Here is a 25,491-nt window from a genome sequence, read left to right on the forward strand (position 1 = left end):
TCCTGTTCTTGTGAGAATTCCTGCCTAACTACATAGTAGTGAGAATCGCTTCACAGTGCAAGAGGGGTTGGGTTGGAGCAACACTGATGGGAGACAAACTTGGCTCACTTTTTTTGTCAGCAAACACTGATAAGTAGAATAGGTTATCAAAATGTTGACATTTGACATGTATGCTGTAAATGATGTTCATGTGGCCTCAAGTTCAGAAACTATTTTAAAAACTCCAAGTGCAATATTCAGTTGTTTTCTGCCCTTAAAGAAATGTCCTGTTTGGCAATAATTTGATCCCTCCTTCCATAATTACAACTTGAGCTGATTTTAAATTCTGTTTCCATCCTGCAGAACATTTTTTGCCTGGCAATTTTTATCCAGAACACTAATCATTTATAAATCTACATTCATGGCTTGCTCCGAGAATTTCTGATCATCTATTTTTATTAGGGTTTTTCTTTACCCAGTCACAGTCCTCTCTTCTGATACTGCTGTATTAAACCAAATAGTAACACAGAGATGTTCATTTTAAAGGGACAGAATTTACAGGAAACTTTGGTTTATCCGGAGGTGGTATGGCCGGAAACCTCGATCTAATGGCAGAAATCAGCAGCCGTTTTGTTAGCTTTTTTTTTCTTCTCCTAGCATTTTTTTAAACAGTCAGCCTCTGGAAAGCCTCTCTGAAGCTGTTGCTAAGCTACAGAGACGCTTCCAAGGTACGGGCTGACTGTTTACAAGCTGTTGCTAAGCAATAGTGTTTGTTGTCAGATACAGAGATGAAAACCTCCGTATCCTTCAACATTAGCGCTGGTCTGTCTGGAAGTTTTCATAGATCGCCGGTCCCGTCGGTGCCGGATATTGCAAAGTTTCCCGTACTGTAGCCGGTGAACAAACAGCGCCCATCGTTAGTTAGATATGCCCTTGCCTGTTTAATTTCCATGAGACCGTGCACTGGAGGTTGCTGGAAGTGGGAGATGCAAACGGTGCGGCGCCCTCTACGGGGCATCTAGGATCTGCGTGAACAGGGCAAGCAATCAGATTGAAGGATAGCAAAATACTGCGGATGCTGGAAATCTGAAATAACAACAGAAAATGCTGGAAAAACTCAGCAGGCCAGGCAACATCCGTGGAGAGAGAGATAGAGTCAACGTTTCAGGTCAAAACCCTTTGTCAGGACAGAGAGAACAGAGGAAATGACAGATTAAAAGGCCAGTTTGGGGCTGGGAAATGGGGATGAAAGAACAAAAGAGAAGCGAAGAAACATTAAGAGGTATTCTTAATTTGGGGGTCCCGACACCATCCTGCCCAAAACCCCGCCCCACGCAAGTTTCAGGGGCGGCGGGTACCCGCCCCGCACTGGGACCCGCCGAAACCAGGCGGGAAGGGATTAGTGCCAATTAACTGCCTGTTAACAGGTAGTTAACAGGCAGTTTTTAGCCTAATCCCTATTTTGAGGGGTTTCATGTGGGATTCCCGACGGCTCCCAACCACGCCAGGTTAGAGCAGGCGGGCCGTCGGGTTGAAGGAGTTGGAGGGGTCGCGATGTCGGTGCTCAGGTGAGTGATGGGTGCATGAGTGCAAAGGTAAGTGTGTTTGGTGTGTCTAAAGTGTGCAAAGAACTTTTACTTACCTGTACTTACCTTAACAGCCTTTCTTCCTGTAGCCGTCGGGAGCCCATCACTCAGCCAGCACTTAAAGCTGAATGGCTGCGATCTGTGAAAAGTGACAGCCTTCAGCTTTTGAGTGTTGCTGAGAGTTCTAACTGAGTCTGTGCAGAAGGACTCATGTTAAAACTCAGACTGTCAGTGTTTCAAAGCTTCAAACAGCTGTGAAACACTGCTATTTCATCTGTCAAGAACTCTTGACAGACAAAATTGTAGTCTGTGATGTCACCTGTTGCCGGGTGGCCCTTAATTGGCCTGCTGAGCCCGCTGGGCGGGCTCAACAAGGTCACTCAAGGGAAAATCGCGCGGATTGGCCGGACGTTGAAGTAGGCGGGTCTAAAACCCGAAAGTTGTAGTCCCGCCTTCTTCCCGACAGCTTCAGGAAAATCGACCCCGTTGACTCTATTCCTCTCTCCACAGATGTTGCCTGGCCTGCTGAGTTTTTCCAACATTTTCTGTTGTTAAATCAGATTGAAGGATTGTGAACTGAACAGCGCAGAGTCTGAACCAGGAAGTGTAAGTTAGAATAGTGAATTCAATATCAAATGAGGTACAGAGGAAAAGAAACATTGGATTAAGAGAGGGAGAGAAAATAGAGACATTGGAAAAATTAAACAAAATTAATTTACAGTTTAAAAGAAAATCTCCAACAACAATTAAAAGCTGAAGGAATGAAACTCCACACTTGTAATAGCTAATTTTAGTGCCAGAGAGATCGTTTGGCAGTAATTAACACTTATCACAATGCTAAAAATGGTACTTAGACTGAAGTGGACTTCTCTGTGGCAAATTTATTTCGTATCTACTGTGCAAGCACAGGAACTTCACTCGGTTCAATGCATTTGAATGGTGAGTCAGGCAGCGAGATGCTGTTTTCACAAAGCTAACTGACATCTCTGACAGCAACATCCGGATTTTCGTGTTTAACCTTGCATCTGCCCTCACCTGATGTTGCTGTGTGATTTGCGCATAAATAACGGCGAGTGCCATTAGCCTCACCGTTATTTTGACAGGAATTTCTGGGCCAAAGTGTTTTGGTCACAGATTGGGAACAATGCTTCAGATAGATTTTGTTCAAATGTGTGCATTACTCTAAAGTATAGTCATGTGGGAGGCCACAGCCCTGAATCATTTATCACTGGTACGTATCATCTTTACACAGGGGATCAGATTCAGCTCTGATCTATTGATTCAAACTGAATTTGATCTCATTCAATGGTAGTAGGTCAGCTTGTTCCCAGAGCAAATTAGTGATCTGACCCACAAAAATGTTTTAATTAAGAGTAGAAGTTGGCAGGGGATAGAAATTGGTCCATTGCTGCAACCCTTGCTGCAAATTATTTAGATTCCCAGTTGCTTCAGAACTTCACAAGGGTGTTTTCACTGTACAGTAACAGTGATGTAAATGTATTGCCATTCGTCAGTGCATTTAAATTTGGGACTGTTCCAGATTCAACACAAAACTTCAACTGTGGTGGAGGTAGAGCAACAATTATAAAAAGAGAAAGTTAACACCCTTCCCATTCTGGAACTACAGTGGCTACTTTGTGGAGATGTGGAAACTAGTAACATCATCTCTGCTGGGACAACCCAGAATGCATCGTCCTGAGAGGAGTTGGTTGGGACCCTTTACCTTATTGCATAGAACTAGATTTCTCCAATGTCTTCTACCGATGGGTCCCTTCCTTAAAGTCCCGCCACCAAATCAGAAGCAGCTTACCAGACAGATGCTGCCTTAAGGGGCTGGGCAGTGCAGTGAGTTAGACACACGTGTTTCACCTCTTAAGTTTGAATCCATCCCAGACTGATTGGATGAAAGTCTGTACTGGCTGTAATGGTTCTATGTGAATTGAATTTGGTCAGTTTCAGCCAGTTTGTTCTAGGCATAGGCTTACAGCACAGAACTTCCCCGATTTGGCACTGAATTGGCAATTTCACTCAGAGGGCAAGGAATGGCTGCTGTGGGAAATGGAACAATGTTGCACTGGTGCATTGTACCTCAGTCGAGCATCGGCATTGTCGAGGCAGAGCAGAGGAAGATTTACTCTGCATTTAACTGTATTGTAGCTGAACTGGGAATACTTGATACTGACAGTAGGTGCTTGGATGGAAATTGCCCAGCACTAATATTCCTCATCTTGATGAACATTAAATTTGCATTAAAAAGCCTTCTTGTATAAATAGTGAAGCCAAATGTATTTACTTAGAGTAGTAGTACTGATGTGACTTCAATCAGATAAAAACGAACCTGATTTAATATTATTTAATTAAAAGACATCAGGATCTTGCATGCATGTAAAACATAATTAATTAGTTATTAATAAAGTTAATTAACACAATGACATTATTTAAAATATAAAGATTAAACATTATCAAATGCATGATAAACTCATTTACATGATGATTCACACAGGCTTAATATATAAAAAAAGATAAGCTGGATGTAAGGTCAATTTAAATTCCATTTTAATAACTTGCTAGATCATTTAATAAGTGCATTAATGTCAGTATTAGCAAGTCAGCTGTTAAAATGCATCACATCAGCAACCTCTTGGAGTATCTCTAAGAGTCTTACTATTTAGGGTATACTTTCTTTCACTATTCTATTTCCTAAAATGTACCACTGCATACTGAACTGCTTCTGCCACCTATCTGCTCATTCTGCTAACCTGTGTATGGACTCCTGCAATCCCTGCATTTTTATCCAAAGTTTGTGATGCCCCCTAATTTGGTATTATCAGCCAACTGAAATACCATTACTCTTGTGCCAATGTCCGAATAATTTCTATAAATGGAAAACAAAGGCAGTCAGAGCATAGATTCATGGGACACACCACTATCCAGATCCCACCAACCAGAAAAACATCCAATTACCCATCTCTTTTCTTTCCGTCCCTTAGCGCACCCCTCTGTTAGCTCTGTCTGATGCCACACTCGGGCACACCCCAGATCAGGGACCTGCTGTGTGTGGATTATTGGGTATGAAGCTCTGTCATTTCCACCAGTGATTGAATCCACACCCTCAATTGTTTTATTTCCATACACAGTAATGCAAGCACAAATCATTTTTGAATTTATAAATGATGATTTATATTAACTAGTCAGTCTCCTGTGGTGTTCCACATACTGTTGATGTAAGCTTGTCATGCTGTAATCACACCCTCCCACCAGCAGTGGTGATGCAGTGCCACCACTAGACAGAAAATGCAATTACAGTGTATTAAGTTTACATTGGCAGTTTCAATTATAAATGTGGAAATAGAAAGTTATCAGGGAAAAAGTTGACAGGAAGTACGTGCAGGCGCAATATTTTTAATATATTTGGTATTGCACAAGGTAAGTTGGAAAATATGGTCTCCCTTAACAACAACAAACTTAGGAGGGGTGACCAAAATCTTAGTCAAAGAGACGGGATTTTAAGGAGGGTCTTAAAGGCTTTGATGGAAACTTAGCTCACAGTTGGTGTCACTTGCCCTTCACTGAAGCCAGCCCACCTGGCTATACATTCCACTACCCGCCCCGACCAGTAATACATCTGTGTCTGACACCTGTGGAAAAAATGTTTCCTTGTTGGCTCTGTTAACTTTGACAAAGACTCCAGCAGTCTGCAGTTAGCTTAATGGGTGGCATCACTTATTTATAATAGATCAATAACTGCATTAAGAGTGATGATAAATGAGGCTTTTAGGCTGGAATCAGTCTCCATGGAAGGTTTCTGCTGAGACAGGATGTTGTTTAGATACACTTTATGCCATTTGGAGCTGGAATTATGAAGCTGAATGACACTCATATAGCACATTATTGATTAAGTAAGAATCATTTTCAAAATATTAATGCCATGGGTTCACTGTCAAGATCCACTAAAAGCCCAATGGTAGATATTGACTTTCTCATGTTTTAATTGATATTCAAGCTGCTGCATTATCATTTTTTGTTGTAAAATGAAATTTCAGAGTCTAAATGCTTCACATAAATGATGTGCTAGATTTTTTGCCCATGTGCTCATTTATATAATTGAAAGATCAAATGAAGTGTTAGTGTATGAAGCATTGCTGTGAGGACATTGAAGTGCTGGCCAATATTTATCCCTCAACCAACATCACTAAAACAGTTTATCTGTTCGTTATCTCCTTGCTGTTTGAGACCTTGCTGTGCGAAAGTTGGTGCCGTGTTTTCTATATTACAGCAGAGACTACACTTCAAAAGTACTTCATTGGCTGTAAGGTACTTTGGGACATCCTGAGGTTGTGAAAGGTGCTATATAAATGCAAATTCTTTCTTTTACTATAAGGGTTGTGGAGCTACAATATAGTCAGTGTGTATTTGTTCAAATCTGCTGTAGTAAATCTGTTTAGTAAATCAATAAACTGCAATGGCAGAGCTAGTGTTCTGAATGATGCATCTTCAGAAAATAGCATGACCTCTGCTCTGCCTCCCCTCATGAGCTAATGTAACAGAGTTTTCGGAGTAGTCTTTTCCTGGTTCTTCCAAGAACATAGGCTGCCTGAAAAAACTGAAAGATTGTGGCACCATTCCTACATTTATTGTGATCTTATTGATAATTTCTCAGGTACTTAATATCTACCTAAGAAATGGACAAGTGCTGAGCCGCTCTGTAAAGAAACTGGCCTTGAATCTTTTTCTCAAATTTAAAGATCAAACATTATAAAATGCAACTTAAGCGCCTTTACATGATGATTCTCTAACTCTTAATATGTAAAAAAAACAAACAAGATAAGCAGGAGGTAAGATCAATTTGAATTCCACTTTAATGGCCTGGATTTTGCGGACAGCGGTGAATGAATGGCGCTCGCTGTTCACTACACTTACACATGCCCACAAAATATCTGTGGGCTTTTACACTGTTACTTATGGATATCAGTCAAAACAGTGCGGCACCCTCTACAGGGGATCAGGGCCCTGTGTAAACAAACTGGCCTTAGTACTGTTTCCCTGTTTGTGTTAATGTTTTTCAATGGCCATTCTTAACTTGAGTTTTGCCCAGTGACAGCATACGCATGCTGGGGAGGTGAATGTGGGATGACCCCCACTTACTGATCAGGGTAAAAACAGTGAGCATTGACAGGATATCTAAAAAGGATGAGACTGAATCTGATGCTGTTCTCATTCATTGTTAACAGATGCTTATCTTCCTCCAGGATTCACTGGATTATGATAAGGTGTGAGATTTTTCCTCTCCCCAGCCCATTAGAGCCCATCTCACCATCTCAACTCAGCACAAACCAGGGATCAGACCTTCATTGTCTGAATAGATTAGTACCGCATCACATAGTAAATGTACCCACTGGGGCATTGGGAGGAATTGAAGGAAACTCTTTGTTTTGCATTTGTTAATCTTGGGCAGCAATTTATGCTCTAAAACCAGTTACAGTTGCTGTGTCTGATGAATACTGATGTGTATTTCCCAAGCAACAGGTTTCTTTAATTGAATTTGCTGTTACATCTTTCGTTTGATCCTGATTTTAGATCTTGCCATTTTATAAATTACTTTTCCAATTTAACATTGATGAAACCAGTTATACTAGATGCTTATGCACCTTAAGAAAGAAATCTTCCAAGAAGCTTTAATTATCTTCAGTCAATATATGGAGCTACTTCTTAGATTCTTGTCTAACGAAGAGCCTAATTGGAAGCCATTACTAAGAATAGGGGGCGGCATTAATAGAAACTGTATATATTTGCTGATCTGTGGAATACTGAGATGTGGTTAATGTTCCAGTTCCAGATGCACCATTTATCGACCAGAAGCAAAGCCGGCTGTACGATGAGGGAATCATCTGTTGGCAGCAGCCCAATGGCACCCCTCCCATTGACCACTACAAGCTGGAATACAGGAGACTCGATCAAGGCGGAGACAGTGCCTGGGAGCCCACTGAGGACGTGTACAGCACAAGTAAAGTCATCTCCAACCTTGACACCAATAGTAGCTACCTCTTCAGAGTGAAGGGGTGCAAGAATTTTACCTACAGTGACTACAGCAAGGAGGTAGTTTTCCATACGCCGCCTGCTCCAGGTATGCCCTTTGGGAGAAGAAGGTTTATGCTGAGTTATAATTATAGTTAGCCCTCTAAGGTAGTAAATAATAATTATTAAAATTGATTATTTTCAAAGTGGATGATAGTGCTCAAGGTGTCCCAGAGGAGCATCGATCGAATGATAAACAACACTTGGTGGTTTTGAGTTTTCTCTATGCAGTTCTTGACAGTTGAGCCAGGTATTGTGTGCTTTGAATATTGCCCTAGGATTGATCTTTATAGGTGCTTTGATGTTTCTTTTAATGGGGCCCTTATCCATTTTACAAATTTATAGGTTTTTCTCTTCTTGACAAAAGAGAGGCAGTTAGAGAAAATAATAACAAGAAATTACCTCAAATAATATAAAGTACTTAATTGTACTTATAAATACCTTTTGAAGTGACTTTTTTTCAAGTTTTTTTTGTACAAGATTTCGAATCAGAATCAACAAACTTAATCCAAGTTCTCAATCTTCCATCAGTTGCTTTGCCTGACAAAATGGCAACACACTCATACCATAGGAGTGAGCGTTTAGCTTAGTGGCAGCCTCTGAGTCAGAAGGTGAAAGGTTCAAGCCTCACTCCAGACAGCCCTGGCGAATGTAAACAAGAATGTGGTCTCTAAATACTGGGTTAACATCCATAGGGGTACTCGTGCCTGGACTGAATGAGCATTAGATCAGTGGTAGTGTTCCTGCCTCTGAGTCAGAAGAGTTGGATTCGGGCCTCACTCCACACAGCCCTGAAGAGCAGAGTGCCAATTCTGAATACTAGATTGACTTCCAGTGGGGGTACTTCCATCCGATCGGTGCGGGTGCCATCCTATCATAGAGGATTAGTGGAGCTGTTTAACTTTGGTTGCAGCCCACCTAGGAGAAGGTACACTGAAGATAAATACAGTGAGGAAGACAACAAGAAACCACCTCAGCTACTCTGCCCTAGTACAGTAGGTGGCTCAAGAATCTCATGTGTGAGACTTGAGTTAGGACCTGTCCTAGGGCAGAACACAACAGACCTTTTTTATGTTCTAATCCTTGACAGCCAGTCATGAATTTCATGAATGTGCTGCCTGACTCATAGCTCCATCGATGCCTGATATCAAAATATTTCATTATGTTTTCACATGTATGCAAAATATGTTTTCATTGAGGTTGGATTGAATTTGGGACAAAAATATTATTGTTCTGTATGCATGGGGAATTATTTTTAGTTTTTTGTTTTAATTCAAGAAAAAAATGAATAGGTTTCAGACTCGGGACAATTGTAAAAGTTCTAAAATATTGGAAACCTTGTAAGTCAGACGTTGCAATATGTGCTTTACTGGCTGGCTCAATATAGATCAACCAGCTCCAATTTGTTCTATTCTGAAGAACTAGAGCAGACTCAGGAAGTTACTAAGTTTTCCCACAATTGTTCAGAAATGACTGAAGATCAGTTGTAATTAGTTTGCAGCTAGCCCCGAGGCTGTGGGACCTCTTAACTCTCAGAAGTATTTAACATTAAATTAACTGTATTAAATTAGTGAATGGGTAAATTTAAAATAGTCCGTTTATTTTCCCCCAAACCTTTAGATTTTGGTTGATGATAGATAATTGGGAGATTGTTACATTACATATACCCTTCTTCTAAGATTCTATATCTGGTCAGTAAGTATGTACCCTAGTATGGCCAAAACCAGACTGCACATTTAAAAAGGATGCATATACGCACAAAAAGGTCTGATTGTGCATGTGCCGAATGAGTTTCAATCACACATGTCCAAAATGGTCTGCTTATACATATGCAATATGACCCCATTTCATGTTCATGTATGTGGAAGCAGCTTCTTTTCCTGATGTGTAACCTTGCTGATGAGTGAAGCCTGTGGCAGTAGTGTCTGAGGTTGAACTAAACCGTTAGCAACCTTGGCGTCTGATTTGACTCTGAGATGACCTTCTGACCACTTATCTGCTCCATCGCCAAGACTGCCTACTTCCACCTCTATAACATCACCCGTCTCTGCCCCGTCTCTCCCCTTCCTACCTCTGTAATCTCCTCCAGTCCTACAACCCTCCGAGATCTCTGCGTTCCTCCAAATCTGGACTCTTGCACATCCCCTATTTTCATTGCTCCACCATCGGTGGCCGTGCCTTCAGCTGCCTAGGCCCTAGGCTCTAAAATTCCCTCCCTAAGCCCCTCTACCTCTCTCTCCTCCTTTAAGACGCTCCTTAAAACCTACTGCTTTGATCAAATTTTTGGTCACCTGTCCTAATATCTCCTTATGTGGCTTAGTGTCAAATTTTGTTGGATAACACTCCTGTGAAGCGCATTGTGACATTTTACTACATTAAACACGCTATATAAATGCAAGTTGTTGTTGTTGTAGCAAGACGACTCTCTAATTGCCTTCGGCTCTCTTTTGCTCAGACCTGAAGCCAGAAACCGCCCCCTGTCTTTTGTGAGTTGTTATAATTATAGAATTTCAAGGGTTGATATTAGAAGCACTAACTAATTGACCCTTAGTCATAGAGTCATAGAGTTTTACAGCACAGAAAGAGGCCCTTCGGCCCATCGTGTCTGCGCCGCCCATCCATCCCTGTCCAGTCTAATCCCATTTTCCAGCATTTGGTCCATAGCCCTGTATGCAATGGCATTTCAAGTGCTCATCCAAATGCTTCTTGAATGTTGTGAGGGTTCCTGCCTCTACCACCCTTTCAGGCATTGAGTTCCACATTCCAACCACCCTCTGGGTGAAAAAGTTCCTCCTCAAATCCCCTCTAAATCTCCTGCCCCTTACCCTGAATCTATGCCCCCTTGTTATTGACCCCCCTACTAAGGGGAAAAGTTCCTCTTTGTCTACCCTATCTATGCCCCTCATCATTTTGTACACCTCAATCAGGTCCCCCCTCAGCCTTCTTTGCTCCAAGGAAAACAACCCCAGCCTGTTTAGTCTTTCTTCATAGCTGAGGCGCTCCATCCCAGGTAACATCCTGGTGAATCTTCTCTGCACCCTCTCCAAAGCAATCACATCCTTCCTATAGTGAGGCGACCAGAACTGCACACAGTACTCCAGCTGTGGCCTCACCAGCGTTTTGTACAGCTCCATCATAACCTCCCTGCTCTTATATTCTATGCCTCGGCTAATGAAGGCAAGTATCCCATATGCCTTTTTAACCACCTTATCTACCTGTTCCGCTGCCTTCAGAGATCTATGTACATGTACACCAAGGTCCCTCTGACCCTCTGTACTTCCTAGGGTCCTACCACTCATTGTGTATTCCCTTGCCTTATTTGTCCGTCCAAAATGCATCACCTCGCACTTTTCAGGGTTAAATTCCATTTGCCACTTTTGCGCCCAACTGACCAACCCGTCTATATCGTCCTGTAGCCTAAGGCTTTCCTCCTTGCAATTTACCACCCCACCAATTTTCGTGTCATCTGCAAACTTACTGATCATCCCTTTTACATTCTCATCCAAATCATTTATGTAGATCACAAACAACAAGGGACCCAGCACCGATCCCTGAGGTACCCCACTGGACACAGGCTTCCAGTCACAAAAGCAACCTTCGACCATCACCCTCTGCTTCCTGCCACTCAGCCAGTTTAGGATCCAACGCGCCAAGGCACCCTGGATCCCATGGGCCCTTACCTTCTTGACCAGTCTCCTATGCGGGACTTTGTCAAAAGCTTTACTGAAGTCCATGTAAACCACATCCACAGCATTTCCCTCATCCACCTCCCTAGTCACCCCCTCGAAAAATTCAATCAGATTTGTCAGACATGATTTACCCTTGACAAAGCCATGCTGACTATCCCCGATTAATCCTTGCCTCTCCAAGTGGAGACTAATTTTGTCCCTCAGAATTTTTTCCAATAATTTCCCTACCACAGATGTTAGGCTCACTGGCCTGTAATTCCCTGGTTTATCCCTGCTACCCTTCTTGTATAATGGTACTACATTAGCTGTTCTCCAGTCCTCTGGTACATCCCCTGTGGCCAGAGAGGTTCTGCAAATTTGTGTCAGAGCCCCTGCAATCTCCTCCTTTGCCTCCCACAGCAGCCTGGGATACATCTCGTCCGGGCCTGGGGATTTATCCACTTTTTGGCCTGCTAAAACCGCTAGCACCTCCTCCCTCTCGATGCTAATATGTTCAAGTATGTCACAGTCCCCTTGCCCGATTTCTATGTCTGCATCGTCTTTCTCCATAGTGAACACAGATGCAAAAAATTCATTTAAAACCCCGCCTATATCATCTGGCTCTACACACAGATTGCCACTTTGGTCCCTAATGGGCCCTACCCTTTCCCTGGTTATCCTCTTGCCCTTAATATACTTATAAAACATCTTAGGATTTTCCTTTATTTTGCTCGCCAGTGTTATTTCATGGCCCCTCCTCGCCCTCCTAATTTCTTTTTTAAGTATGCCCCTGCACTTTTTATACTCCTCTAGGGCTTCTTCCGTCTTTAGTCTTTTGTAACTGCCAAAAGCCCCCCTTTTATTTCTAATGCATTTTTGTATCTCCCTTGTCATCCAAGGTTCCCTTTGCTTGTTGGTCCCACCCTTGACCTTTACAGGAACATGTTGGCTCTGTACTCTCTCTATTTCCCTTCTGAAAGTCTCCCACTGTTTTGATGTGGATTTTCCTATAAGTAGCTGCTCCCAGTCCACTTTGGCCAGATCCTGCCTTATCATATTAAAATCGGCCTTCCCCCAATTTAGAACCCTTATTTCCGGGCCGTCTTTGTCTTTTTCCATGACCACCTTAAATTTCACCGAATTATGGTCACTGTCGCCAAAATGCTCTCCTACTGATACTTCCACCACTTGCCCGGCTACATTCCCCAGAATTAGGTCCAGTACCGCCCCCTCTCTTGTAGGACTTTCTACATGTTGGCTCAAAAAGCTCTCCTGGATGCACTTTAAGAATTCTGCACCCTCTAAGCCTTTCACACTCTGACTATCCCAATTTATATTGGGGAAGTTGAAATCCCCCACTATTATTACCCTATTATTTTCACACTTCTCTGAGATTTGCCTACATATCTGTTCCTCTATCTCCCCCTGACTGTTTGGGGGCCTATAGTACACTCCCAGCAAAGTGCTAGGGGGATTAAAATACGTGGGGTTACGGGGATAGGGTGGGATATGTGTTGGTGCAGGCTCGATGGGCCGAAATGGCCTCTATCTGCATTGTAAAAAAAAAAGAAAGAAAAAAAAAAAAGAAAAAAGGCTGGCGAAAGTAGTAGCTTTAAAAAGGAGTTTGCACATTCTCCCCGTGTTTGCGTGGGTTTCCTCCGGGTGCTCCGGTTTCATCCCACAGTCCAAAGATATGCGGGTTAGGTTGATTGGCCATGACAAAAATTGGCCCTTAGTGTTAGGGGGGGATTAAATACGTGGGGTTACGGGGATAGGGCTTGTGTGGGATGGCTGTCGGTGTAGGGACCGGGTGCTAGGGTTTAGATGATCAGCCATGATCTCGTTGAATGGCGGAGCAGGCTCAAAGGGCCGAATGGCCTACTCCTGCTCCTATCTTCTATGTTTCTATTCTGGATTAAAAAAAACTCCAAAGCATAAAGCCAATCAGATAACAGGATAATTTATTTTTTCCACAATTACAAAAGTAGAAAATCAGGACAATGATTTGTTTCTGTGGTTTTTTTTTCCACCTCTAACGAATAGCCACCTTTTCACCACAATCTCGTAGTTTATAGCCTTAAAACCAAATTTCCTGCGTAAAACCACAGGTTGTGACCAGGTATAAAGTAATGTACTCTAAAGCAAGTAGGCAACGTTTAACAAATAAACCCAATAGAGTTACCAAAAATAACACATTTGTTTTAAAAACTCCCTGCATAGTCCTACTCAGTCAAGAGTACAAGACAGCCCAGCCCACGGATGCTGTCAGTATTACTCTTTGGTTGGCCTAACCGGAGGATCATTGGAGTGATACATAATTGGATTTCCTCTGGTCCATCCCTAGCTCCTTTTTCTTAACTTTTATCTTATGACTTCTCCACAACTTATCCACCAGATCATTACAAGTGTGAATATCAGTTCAGACTGGGATTCAATCTCATGGTCTCCTCGGCTTGTCTTCACCTCAGAGTCTGTAGTTAATTCTTTCACTGTCACTAAGCATACTAACCTGTTCCTGATGAAAGTAGAATATATAGATGTTCCTGAAACTAAATACAACATATTAGCAGATTGTGAATATTGTATTAGCAGATAGTAAGCCCCGTCTGCTCTTTCAGGTGGACATTAAAGCTCCCATGGCACTATTTCGAAGAAGAGCAGGGGAGTGATCCCCGGTGTCCTGGCCAATATTTATCCCTCAATCAACATCACTTAAAAAAAAAAAGAGATTACCTAGTCAGTATCATATTGCTGATTGTGGGACCTTGCTGTATGCAAATTGGCTTCCCCATTTCCTACATTACAACAATTACTACACTTCAAAAATATTGCATTGGCTGTAAAGCACTTTGGGACATCCTGAGGTTGTGAAATACGCTATTGAAATGAAGTCTTTTTTCTATATTATTTGCTGAAATTTCATAAATGCTGTTGGACAGTTATTTACATAGGATTACATTGGATATACAGCACAGAAACAGGCCATTTGGCCCAATCAGGCCATGCGGCATTTATGCTCCAGTCACAGAATCACAGAATCACAGAAACCCCCCAGTGCAGATAGAGGCCATTTCGGCCCATCGAGCCTGCACCGACACATATCCCACCCAATCCCCATAACCCCTACACCAACACATATCCCACCCTATCCCCGTAAACCCAAGTATTTAATCCCCCTAACACTAAGGGTCAATTTATCATGGCCAATCAACCTAACCCGCACATCTTTGGACTGTGGGAGGAAACCGGAGCACCCGGAGGAAACCCACGCAAACACGGGGAGAATGTGCAAACTCCACACAGACAGTCACCCGAGGCCGGATTCGAACCCGGGTCCCTGGCGCTGTGAGGCAACAGTGCTAACCACAGTGCTAACCACTATGCCACCGTGCCAGTCGAGCCTCCTCCTGTCTTTCCTCATCTAAATCTATCAGCATAACCCTCTATTCCCTTCTCCCTCATATGCTGATCTAGCCTCCCCTTAAATGCATCTATACTATTCACTTCAAGCACTCCTGTGGTAGCAATTTATTTTTCACGCAGCAAATTTATCACGGTCAGGTGGAATTTAACCGTGCTTATGAACCCTTACCTAAATCTTAAAAAAGGTTTACAGCACAGAAGAAGCCTGTTTGGCCCATTGTATCTACGCCAGGTCTTTGCTACAGAAATCCAGAACTGATCCCAGTGCCCTGCTCCCTCTCCATAACCTTGTATCTTCCTTTGCTTCAAATGTTTATCTAATATTTTCTTAAAAGGTGCAATGATCTCTGTTTCAACTATTATCTCTGGCAAATTATCACCCTCTGAACTAAAATAAATTCTCCTAACCATTTTCATCATTTTCTTAGTGACAATTTTAAATTGATGACCACTTGTCAATGAATCCCCAAGCAAAGGAAGTAGTCTTTCCCTAATCACCCTATCAAAACCTTTCATAATTTAAAAAATCTTCATTAAATCTTCTTTTAGCCTTCTCTGCTCCCGTCTCAGTTATCCTCATAACTATACTTTCTCATCCCTTATAGAATATAGGCCCATCTTTGAATAAAAGATTTTCTATCTATCATCAGGAATGAACAGAATCTGGCTCAGTCGTGTTGACCTCCATAGGGGAATAGACACCACTGACGTGCACTGTCTAGCCTCGCACAGAAAGAACGATCATGGAATTCAATCCAGAGAAGTGTGAGGTATTGCATTTGGGGAGGGTTAGCAAGGCAAGGGAATACACAATAAATGGTAGGATACTGAGAAATGTAGAGTAACAGAGGGACCTTGGAGTGCATGTCCACAGATCCCTGAAGGTAGCAGGACAGGTAGATAAGGTGGTTAAGAAGGCATAGGGGATACTTTCCTTCATTAGCTGAGGAATAGAATATAAAAGCAGAGAGGTTATACTAGAACTGTATAAAACACTAGTTAGGCTACAGCTAGAGTACTGCGTACAGTTCCAGTCACCACGTTACAGGAAAGATGTGATTGCACTAGTGAGGGTACAGAGGAGATTGACAAGGATGTTGCCTGGGCTGGAGAATTCTAGCTATGAGGAAAGATTGGATAGGCTGGGGTTGTTTTCTTTGGAACAGAGGAGGCTGAGGGGAGACTTAATTGAGGTGTATAAAATTATGAGGGGCCTAGATAGAGTTGACAGGAAGGAACTATTTCCCTTAGCAGAGAGGCAAATAACCAGGAAGCATAGATTTAAAGTAATTGGTAGAAGGATTAGAGGGGAGTTGAGGAGTAACGTTTTCACTCAGAGGGCAGTGGGGGTCTGGAACTCACTGCTTGAAAGGGTGGTAGGGGCAGAAACCCTCATCGCATTTAAAAAGTACTTGGATATGCACTTAAAGTGCCATAACCTGCAAGGCTACGGACCTAGAGCTGGAAAGTGGGATTAGGCTGGATAGCTTTTTTGACCGGTGCAGACACGATGGGCCGAATGGCCTCCTTCTGTGCTGTAAATTTCTATGATTTTATGATTCTATGACTAATACTGAATGTTGACAGTGATGCTCTAATGAGCATCTTTCAGCTGAACTACAAAGCGTAATGAGCAAGAAAATCAGTGAGAAAGTGATATTGAATCTTATTTGAAAACTACAGTCACTTCAAGTAATTCAGTATCCATTTTTCCTCCCCTCTCCTCACCTGAAAGTAGTAACGCATGTTGTGGTACCTACCGTTCTACTAGCTGCCCTCCCAGTGATCATTCTTTTTGTGTGAGGCTAGACAGTGCATGTCAGTGGTGCCTAATCCACCATGGAAGTCAACACAACTGAGCCAGATTTTGTTCATTCCTGATGCCCACAAATGCTAAATCTCTAGTAGGGGGGGGTTAGATAGTGATGAGAAGCAGGGGCCCTGGCTGATTTTCCACTCCCTAGATCAGAAATGCCAATTGTGGCACATCAACTGCTGCCCTGAGCTTCCTGGTCTGTAACACTCAGTACTGCACTGGGCATTTCATTCACCCACTGAGGCTTTGAGGTGCTCACTTTGAGGTCAGTAGTAACATTCCTGCAGCAAAATAAAAAAGGGAATACGGTTACAGTTTCCCAGTTTATTCCACAAATATATCAAAGATGTGCAACTATATTCAGTGGACTATGAAATATATCCTATGAGGGAAAGGAAAGTCAATGAAGCTGCAATTAGCTGAATGCAAGAGATAACACAGTATAATATCATAGTTAGCCTTTGAAGTAGTCAAAGTCTGCTCTGTCTTGATCAGCAGCAGATTTCCTAAAGGGGGAAATATTTGCTGTTCAATGCTCTGTTGTAGAGCGTTTGTATCAGATTCTGAAATATTAATTGATTTAATTCAGGGGTGAACTACTATTACAATTATACTTCAGTACTGGGCTATGCACTTGGTTTAAATTGGTTGCCGACGTAGTTTAAATTTATACTCCCAGGATTCACTTTCACCATGAAAATGAAACTTTAAGGTTGCAAACACCAGTAACAGGGGTACACTCTTGCTTTAGTTCTATTTCAGTGCAGTGGCAAAATGAACTATTTCAGACCCATGACTGGTGTTATTCGAGGTGGTGGAGGGGGGAGTATGGTGTATAGGATAGTAGTGGTCTCTGCAGTAGGATATGTTTGCAAATAAAAGGTTGAGAAATAACAAAATATTTAGCAATTTGTCATGAGCATGTTATAAGAAAACTAGGAAGCACATTACTATAATAAAAAATTAATATCCAGAAAGTACAGCAAAGCCACTTACAGATTTTTATGGATAAGGTGTACAGACTGAAGACTGAAATGTCTGTGTCGTTCTCAAGCATTTCTTTTACTCTCACTAACCAATTACAAGAGGATTAATAGACCAGACCATATATGGACCATCACATATCAGAAATGGGTCACCCGGCTCCACGCTTCTGAGTTAATGGTCTCTGCATTCGTTGCATAACTCTTATATAATCTGAATCTATTGCCATCGATGTGTAGCAGCCCAGGGAACAACTTGACAATAGGCTGGTTGCTCCTCATTTAAAAAAAATTCTTTGAATATTTGTATTTTTCTGCTTCTGGTTTTTTTAATGCAACGCCTTGTTTCTAATATTCTAGTTTATTTTAATTACTTTTCTTGTATTTTTATTTATCCCATATGTCTATATTCTCTTTTTATTTACAGTCATCGTTATCCCCTGTCCCTGTCCCCCACGTCCATTTCTCCTTACCTCCTAGGTCTCACCATGTCATGGGCCGTTTCCTGGACAGGAAAGCCCTGCTTTGAGGTCTCTGCTTATGTCACTTGTAAATGTGTGAAATCCTGCCACTCAGGGAGGAGAATTTAAACCCATGTACAGTCAGCCCTGGTATAGCATCTTGAAACGCTAATGAACTGCATCACTCTGCCATCCCATTTTATTATTTTCTCTTTTCATTTTTGCATTTTTCTTTTTATAATTTTGTCTACCTAATTTTTTCATTTTATGCCACCAAAAAACAAATAACTGGTGACTTACCTCATTGCTGTCTGTGGGACCTTACTGTGCATAAAATAGGCTGCCGCACTTTTTTTTCCCTCATTCAATTGTTCACATTTTCTCTTTTCTGTGTTTCTTTGTTCTATAAAACCACTTTTAGGTGTGGTCAGTACAGACTATTTTTTTGTACAATTGCTGAATGCTTTTAAGTTAGACTTGCCTGGTAAGTAAATTGATATGATAGGATATTATTTACAAAAAAGTTACATTGTACATCGATTTTGTACAATGTGCTTTATATACCAAAGCATTGTGCAGTTGTCTTATTCAAATGATTGAACTTTTTTCACTAGAATGATCACCCTTGAATATTCAGTAAAACGTTGCACTTAATTTTGTAACATACTCTCCTGAGTCTTGGCAGCAATAAAGCATCTTACAGATTTTAAAGGGGCACTTCTTTTCATAAAAACTTGCCCAGCAGACCATTTCTCATTTGTATTCGAAGACACAATGCAACAACATAAATCAAATTGAAACGTAGCATCATGTGTCCTGCAGATGAGATTATGTCAAAAAAAAGGTGGCATACAGCTTTTCTGGTTCTTCTTCCTCCCCAAGACAGTTTTGTCAGACACTCTTACATGAGTGCCAACCAAGCAGCAACATCTTTTCAATGAACTATTGGAGATGCAAACTGTTTTCAAACAATGTGTGTGGGCAGATTTATGATATTATTAAAGTATATCTCCAAATGTGTTGCATATATTTATAAATGGTGTACAGTACCAAGATACTGTAAAACAAATTTGATGAAGTTCTGCTCCTGATGCAGTCTCACTCAATGAGTGCACAGATTGAAACATTTAGCACAGAGGTCAATGCTCCTGATTTTTCGGTGATTAATTTTAATTATCTTAAAAGCAGGAGTATGTGAATTGGATGGCTGACCTCCACACTTAATTCCTCAATCAGTGTTCCCGAGACTCCGTGCTGAGAGCTTTGCATAATTTATCCTTATATGGAAAACAACTTTTTGGAAAAAAAAATCAATGTCGGCTGGCACAACACAAAATAACATTAACTTTTAGTAATGTGCTAGTTCTATGACATCACTGTCAATTAGTTATACTTTTTTATTTTGCATCCCATTGATGTCAACATGAAGGGTGGGGTGGCCTACACTGTAGGCCTCTTCATACAGTTATTCGTGCTTTTTTGCCAATTGCATGTAGGCAGTATTTATTTGTAGGACGAGGTTGGTTTTGCCACTTTTTCCTCATTTCTTTGCCAGTGTTTAAAAGCGAAGAAAACTTATGGAGATTTTTTTTGTTCAAAAGTACACCCCTTTTGTAAATAGAAAAAAATTGATGTCTTTGATCTTTTTAGAAAATGCAAGTTTTTTCTGCCATGGAGACCGTTCAGTGTGGCCTCCCTCCAAGCTAGACTGCTCCAGTGATACCATCTATGAGCAGTACTCCTTTCCTGGCAAACTGTTTTATTTCCAGCATTAGACCTCTCCATCCATTTTATTACACTGAATCCTATATTTAACATTTGCTGTGTCTCCTTTTGTAATTATTTATCCTGTTAATTCAGAACATGAATTTTGGAGAAGCAGTCCTGGTAAACCGCATTACACTTATATAATGCCCACTGCAGTGGAATAAAAAATATTCAAACTTCCTTACGATTGTTTTTTTTAAACAGAAATATAGAAAAATTCCTGTTCTGTTTTTCTTGAATAAATTTCCTAGCATCGAACTTTATACTGTGCTAGGAAGAGAGGCAACCGGTGATGGGACACTGGTATTTCACTAGGTGAAAGGTGCTTTAAAAGGTGTAGGTTGTTGGGGGACAGCACTGACTAGGTGACTAAATGGCAGCTGAGGAACTGAGCATGACTAGTCAGAACTCTGTCTTGTTTCAAATCATAAAAGACTTTTAAAAGTATTTTCTATATGGGATTTTGCTGCTGGTCAGTTGGTGGCAAATTTAATTTGATTACTGCTCACTGGGACCACCGTCCCCAAAATCACTTGTTTATCGTAGTGTTTCTGGGGTGCTATTTCAGCACAGTGACTATTTCAGTGGTCGATTCTCATTTGGGACCTGTTTCATCTTGATTCCACCCCGTAATGGCAGCAACATCATTTCTAATCAGGTCTGGGGCCTTCCCACTGTCCGCCCAGCTATTCTGCAGACAGCTCTTTTAAATTTATGTAAATGAGGGGCCTGGTGTTGGGATGCAAAGTCTTGGAAGTTACACTCGCAATACACCAGGGATAAGTGAGAAGAATGTAAAAGAGGTGAAGCTGTTGCCAGCATCAGCTGAGACTGGCGGAAGTGCTTTACTTTGGAGTCTGCGCCTGAAAATAAATTCAAGAGAGATTGCTTCAAAAGAGCTGTTAAAGCTTTTTTTTTTAACCTCACACCTGAATTGAGCTGGACTTAACTCTGACAGCATAAGGCCCTGTGAGACCACCAGATAATGCTTTCGACACCCACAGTAAGAGGCTCTGAGTGTCAGATATGGGAAGCCCAGAGGAGGAGGAACAGTACAGGAAGGAGGAAAGGTGAGGCAGCATTTGAGGAGGATGCACCATATTGAGATAATAATCCCGAAAAAAGAGTTTGTAGGCCATGTAGACAGTAAGAAGATCTCAGTAGTAGCTCTGCATGTGAAGAGTGCACTTCACCAATGTGGCCTTAGAAGAGCTGAAGACGTTCTGCATGAAGACTGGTGGCTAAAATGATTTGCCCAGATTGCTCTGCCTGTGGCTGTGAAGTTACCACTGTGCTTAATGTTTATACACTGGCTTATTTCAAGTAGCCATGTGGACTAGTACAATATCAGTCAAGGTGCTGTCCAGGCATGCAATCTTCAGCGAACTGCAACAAGGAAAACATCATCTATGATGTTATCACAAATGAGGGCTGTAGACTCTAGAATCACACCTGTCAGTTGCTGCATATCTTCAGAGACTGACCAGATGTGATGTTCCTCAAACATCCTTCTTTATAGGTGGGTACCTAGAGATCTGGGTTCAAAGCCATGGATGTCCTTCTCCTCACCCTCTGCTGGGAAGGAGGCACATCCTAACCCACTCTCCTTTCCTCAGCACCCTCGTGCTCAGTGAACCACCCGATGCCAGATCCTCATTTTCACTATCTAATTTCCCCCCAGTTGAAAGTATCTCAGCAGGTGCATGGGAGTGAGAAAGCAAGAAATTCAGGGGTGACAAGAAGGGTTTGGCACAGAGAAACATGGGCAGGGACTACTGTGTGTCTGTTTACTCAACATCCTGTTCCTCATCTTCATAATTTTCACTTTTTCTCATGGTTCACCATTCGAAGAAGAGCAGGGAAGAGTTCTCCCAGTGTCCTGGATGATATTTATCCCTCAACCACTATCATTAAAACAGATTATCTGCTCATTATCTCATTGCCGTTTGTAAGATCTTGCTGTATGCAAGTTGGCTGCCGCGTTTCCTACATTACAGCAGTGACTATACTTCAAAAAGTACTTTATTGGCTGTAAAGTTCTTTGGAAAATCCTGAGGTCATGAAAGGCACTATATAAATGCAAGTTCTTTTTTCATTTGTTCTTTTTCTCATGTTTAAATATGCCATAAAATCTCACACCAACTACACATAGCCAACAGTTCCCTTGGTTTGGCAAAATGTTCACTATTTACCTGCTGCTCCCCCAGCCTGCTGCTGAAATCTTCAATCATTCTCAGCTCTTTAAAGGTGGCTACATGCAACGGCATTTCCCCCAGTGCAGTACTTCTGTGTTATACAGGAGGTGTGCTCAGCCGCTGCTAATGGATAATTAACAAGCTGGCCTGCAAATTATGGTGAAGTCAGCTCTGCTTTCAGTTGTCAGGTGGAAGTGTCATCTCCAGGGTGTAACACTCGAGTGAGTGGCCCCATGGATTTTCAGGGCCAGCCTATCTGTGTTTCCCTCAAATATGGTATTATTTGTCTCGTGCTGAAGTTACGTCACCTCCAATATAGGTGGACTGTTAGTAACTGCAAATTTCACTTGGGTATTAGAAACAGTTAATGTTGTTCACGAGTAGGCTGCAATTGCCTAGTTGATCTGACAATTAATCAGTTAATGGATAGATGACTACCTGCCAGCTTTTGTACTTCAGAAAGATGTTAGTTAACTTTATTACCGTTCTGTGAAAAGGAGAACGAGCTAATGATTTGGGTTTGACAGTCCGGAGAGGGGGGTGGTGGTAGTCAGGTGCAGAAAAGTTCATCTCCAGGTTATGCTTTGGTTTTGTAGAGAATAGAGCATCACTGTGGAAGTGGGCCTTTGCACTGGGCATGAAAAAGTAAATCTGGAGAGTGTCTGAACCAATACTGAGGATAGTGTGTTGATTTATGGACTCGGCTGGAGGTCTCATCATTCAAGTCACGCTGCCTATCCTGTGCTCCCAAGTACAGTGCGAGCAGCCATCTGTTATTAATCATGGCATTCAACAAAATCCACTCAATTCTGAGTGTTATGGCAGCTCTTTGTTATGTTTTTGGCGGTGCACAACAAATCAGTCTTAAAATTTAAATCAAATCCCTGTAGAGTGTCCATCTATAATACAAAATAATTATTATAAACCTCAAACTGGTTTTAATTATATGGTTCACTGTTTCTTTTGTCTCAGGTGATTGAGTATTAGTTAGAACAACATGATCTTAAAGACTAAAATTCAACAAACATTGATTTGGTGAGACAGTTTGATAGGGATGTTTATTGGCCCGTATTTTCCGATTGCAGGCCTCCCGCGGGCGGAGGCCTGCGATCTAGAAAAATCTGCGCCCGTACCTGAGGGCTCCCGGGACACACACGCTTCCGTTCCTGGGCCTCTCCAAACTTGAAGTGTGCAGGGCCCACATATCCCAGAGGCGCATGTAGTTTGCAGCGTCCCTGGGATCATGTTGGTCATGGGGAGCTAATCACGGAAGGGAATCTTCCATCATACATTTGACAGGAAGACCTGTCAAATATATGAATGGAGATCAATAAAAAAACATAGTAAAACTTTAAATACATTTTTTTTAAACCACATTTTTAAAATGACTTGAAATTACAATAAATTAAGTATTTTAAACAAAAAATTTTTTTTTGAAAAAAATAATTAAAGTTTTTTACGGGGCTAAAAATAACCTTTTTTAAAAAGTATTTTTAAATGATAAATCAGTGAAAAAATTAAAAAAAACATTTTTCAACTCTTATCCTGGTAAAAGCAGGCCTTACCCCTGCTTTTACCAGGCGTAAGAATTGTAAGGGTTTTCTGCGGGCGGAGGGTCTCCAGAAAGCGGAACTATCGCCCGCAGAGGCCCTTCTCCAGGGGAGCTGGAGGATCTGTCAAGACCATTATTGACAGATCGGAAATGCCGGTTTTCAGCGCATGCACTGTGCATGCCTGAAACCGGCATTTAGATGTCCCTACGGGTGGATACACAGCGCGTACCCACCCGTAGGGATCATAATATCTGGGCCTATATCTTCCAGAACAAAAACTTCAAGGAGGCAGTTTGGTGCTTTTGGATAGGCCAGCAGCCATGGAATGGTTTCTATAATGAGAGGTTTGAACAGAGTACAGTTTCAAAGGCTTGATCTAACTAGATCCTGAAAAACTGGTGGTTATCTGAAATCAATGGAATGAAAATCAAATGAGTTCTATGACAGTCAGACGACGCACTCTGCCAGATTACCGTCCATGCGCTGAAGACAAAAATTTACCTCAATTTCCCCAACATATGTCCTCCTTGCTGGCTTCCCAGTTCCCACCTTCCATAAACTGCAACTTGTTCAAAACTCAGCTTCCCATATCCTGTTCCTCACTAAGTCCTGCTCGCCCATCAATCTCCCACTGCCACCACCCCGCCATGCTCCCCCCATGCTAACCTACATTGGCTCTCTGTTTCCCAATGTATTACAGTTAAAATCCTCATCATCATCTTCAAATTCCACCATGGCCTCACCTCACCCATATCTCTGCAATTCATGCAGCCTTGCATTCCCTCCCACACTCTGCAGTCTTCCAACACTGGCCTTTGGTGCATCCCCACCCTCCCATCGTCCCTACTCTCGGACACTCCCTCCACCTCTCACTCCTCAAAGCCTCCTAAACCAAGCTTTTGGCCACCTCTCCTAATACTAGCACCATGGCTTGGCAACCACTCCTTTACTTCTTTTATCGATATTTTTTCTTCTCCCTCCTATGTAACACAGCTTCTATGTTGTGTAAGTTGTTGTTACTCTTATGCACTTCCAAGGTTATTCCGGAGGAACAGAATTTGAGGAATGGTGCATGTTAAGGGCATTTTGAAAAGTTATTTTGCCTCATTAAACGAAGGGATTTTACCATTGCTAGCCAATCCTTTAGCTGCTGTGCTCCTGTGCTGTACCACTTTCTCCACTTTATGGAAACTTTTTAGCTGGTTACTTGTAGCCTGGAACTGTTTCTGGAACTAAGCCCAATTTCGATTGAGTTTGAAGTACTTCCAAATATCATTGGTTCTCAGACTTGTGAGAGCAAGAATCTTTGAAAGCTGTTTTGTGTAGTGGAATTTAAATGAGCCATGCATGTGAAGCACTGCTCATCACGGCTGGGGATAGGGCACAGCACTTTACACACAGTGCTACATTTGCAAGGTCAGAGTGCCCTAGAGAAAAGTTGAAATGAGGTAGTTTTGTGGTGTGGCAAAACTCCAATGCTGAGGTGAGTGATTGGTTTCACTTTTTGCCCCTTCTATCTCTTCACTGCCAGTTGCGGATAGTAAATGTCTCTGGATAGTATGGACCAGTGTCTAAGTTACATTAATCGCTTCTTATTGTACAAAGAAACATAGAATTACTGCATCATGTACCAAGTATTCAGGTACAAAGAAAACTGAAGGCTTTCTTAACTCTTTAGGGTTAGAGGCCATTTGGGATTTTGGTTTATAAATGCCCAGTGGCCATTTGTACAACATGAATGTGACAATTATCTGGATTCTTGATTTATTAAATATTATGCAGCTTCGAAAGTGCAACATGGGTCCTGTTCTACATAGAGAACTGCTGGACTCGGAAATCAGAAAGAGGCAGGGAGCTAAAGTCTATGAGTTGCAGCCATTGTCCATCTTTGTGATGGGTGTAACCTCTGTAGTTTCTAATCCAAATCTGATGTTGAAGAGTTTTGCAGTTGAACATTTCTGGGGCTACAGGGTCTTTGAAGTTAA

General features: G+C 41.8%; 1 protein-coding gene across 2 annotated transcripts in view; it reads left to right on the forward strand.

Moving 5' to 3' along the window:
* The window catches only part of trim36 (tripartite motif containing 36), a 162,069-nt gene that overhangs the window by 112,465 nt on the left and 24,113 nt on the right, over positions 1–25,491 (forward strand). For both annotated transcript variants that reach the window (XM_085987079.1, XM_085987080.1), the window contains one exon: positions 7,396–7,689. In XM_085987079.1, the coding sequence (XP_085843205.1) occupies positions 7,396–7,689 (294 nt within the window). The remainder of the gene's footprint in view (positions 1–7,395; positions 7,690–25,491) is intronic.

This window comes from Somniosus microcephalus, chromosome 1, assembly GCF_052327205.1.
Source record: "Somniosus microcephalus isolate GS21.2 chromosome 1, FLI_Smic_1.0, whole genome shotgun sequence".
NCBI lineage: Eukaryota > Metazoa > Chordata > Chondrichthyes > Squaliformes > Somniosidae > Somniosus > Somniosus microcephalus.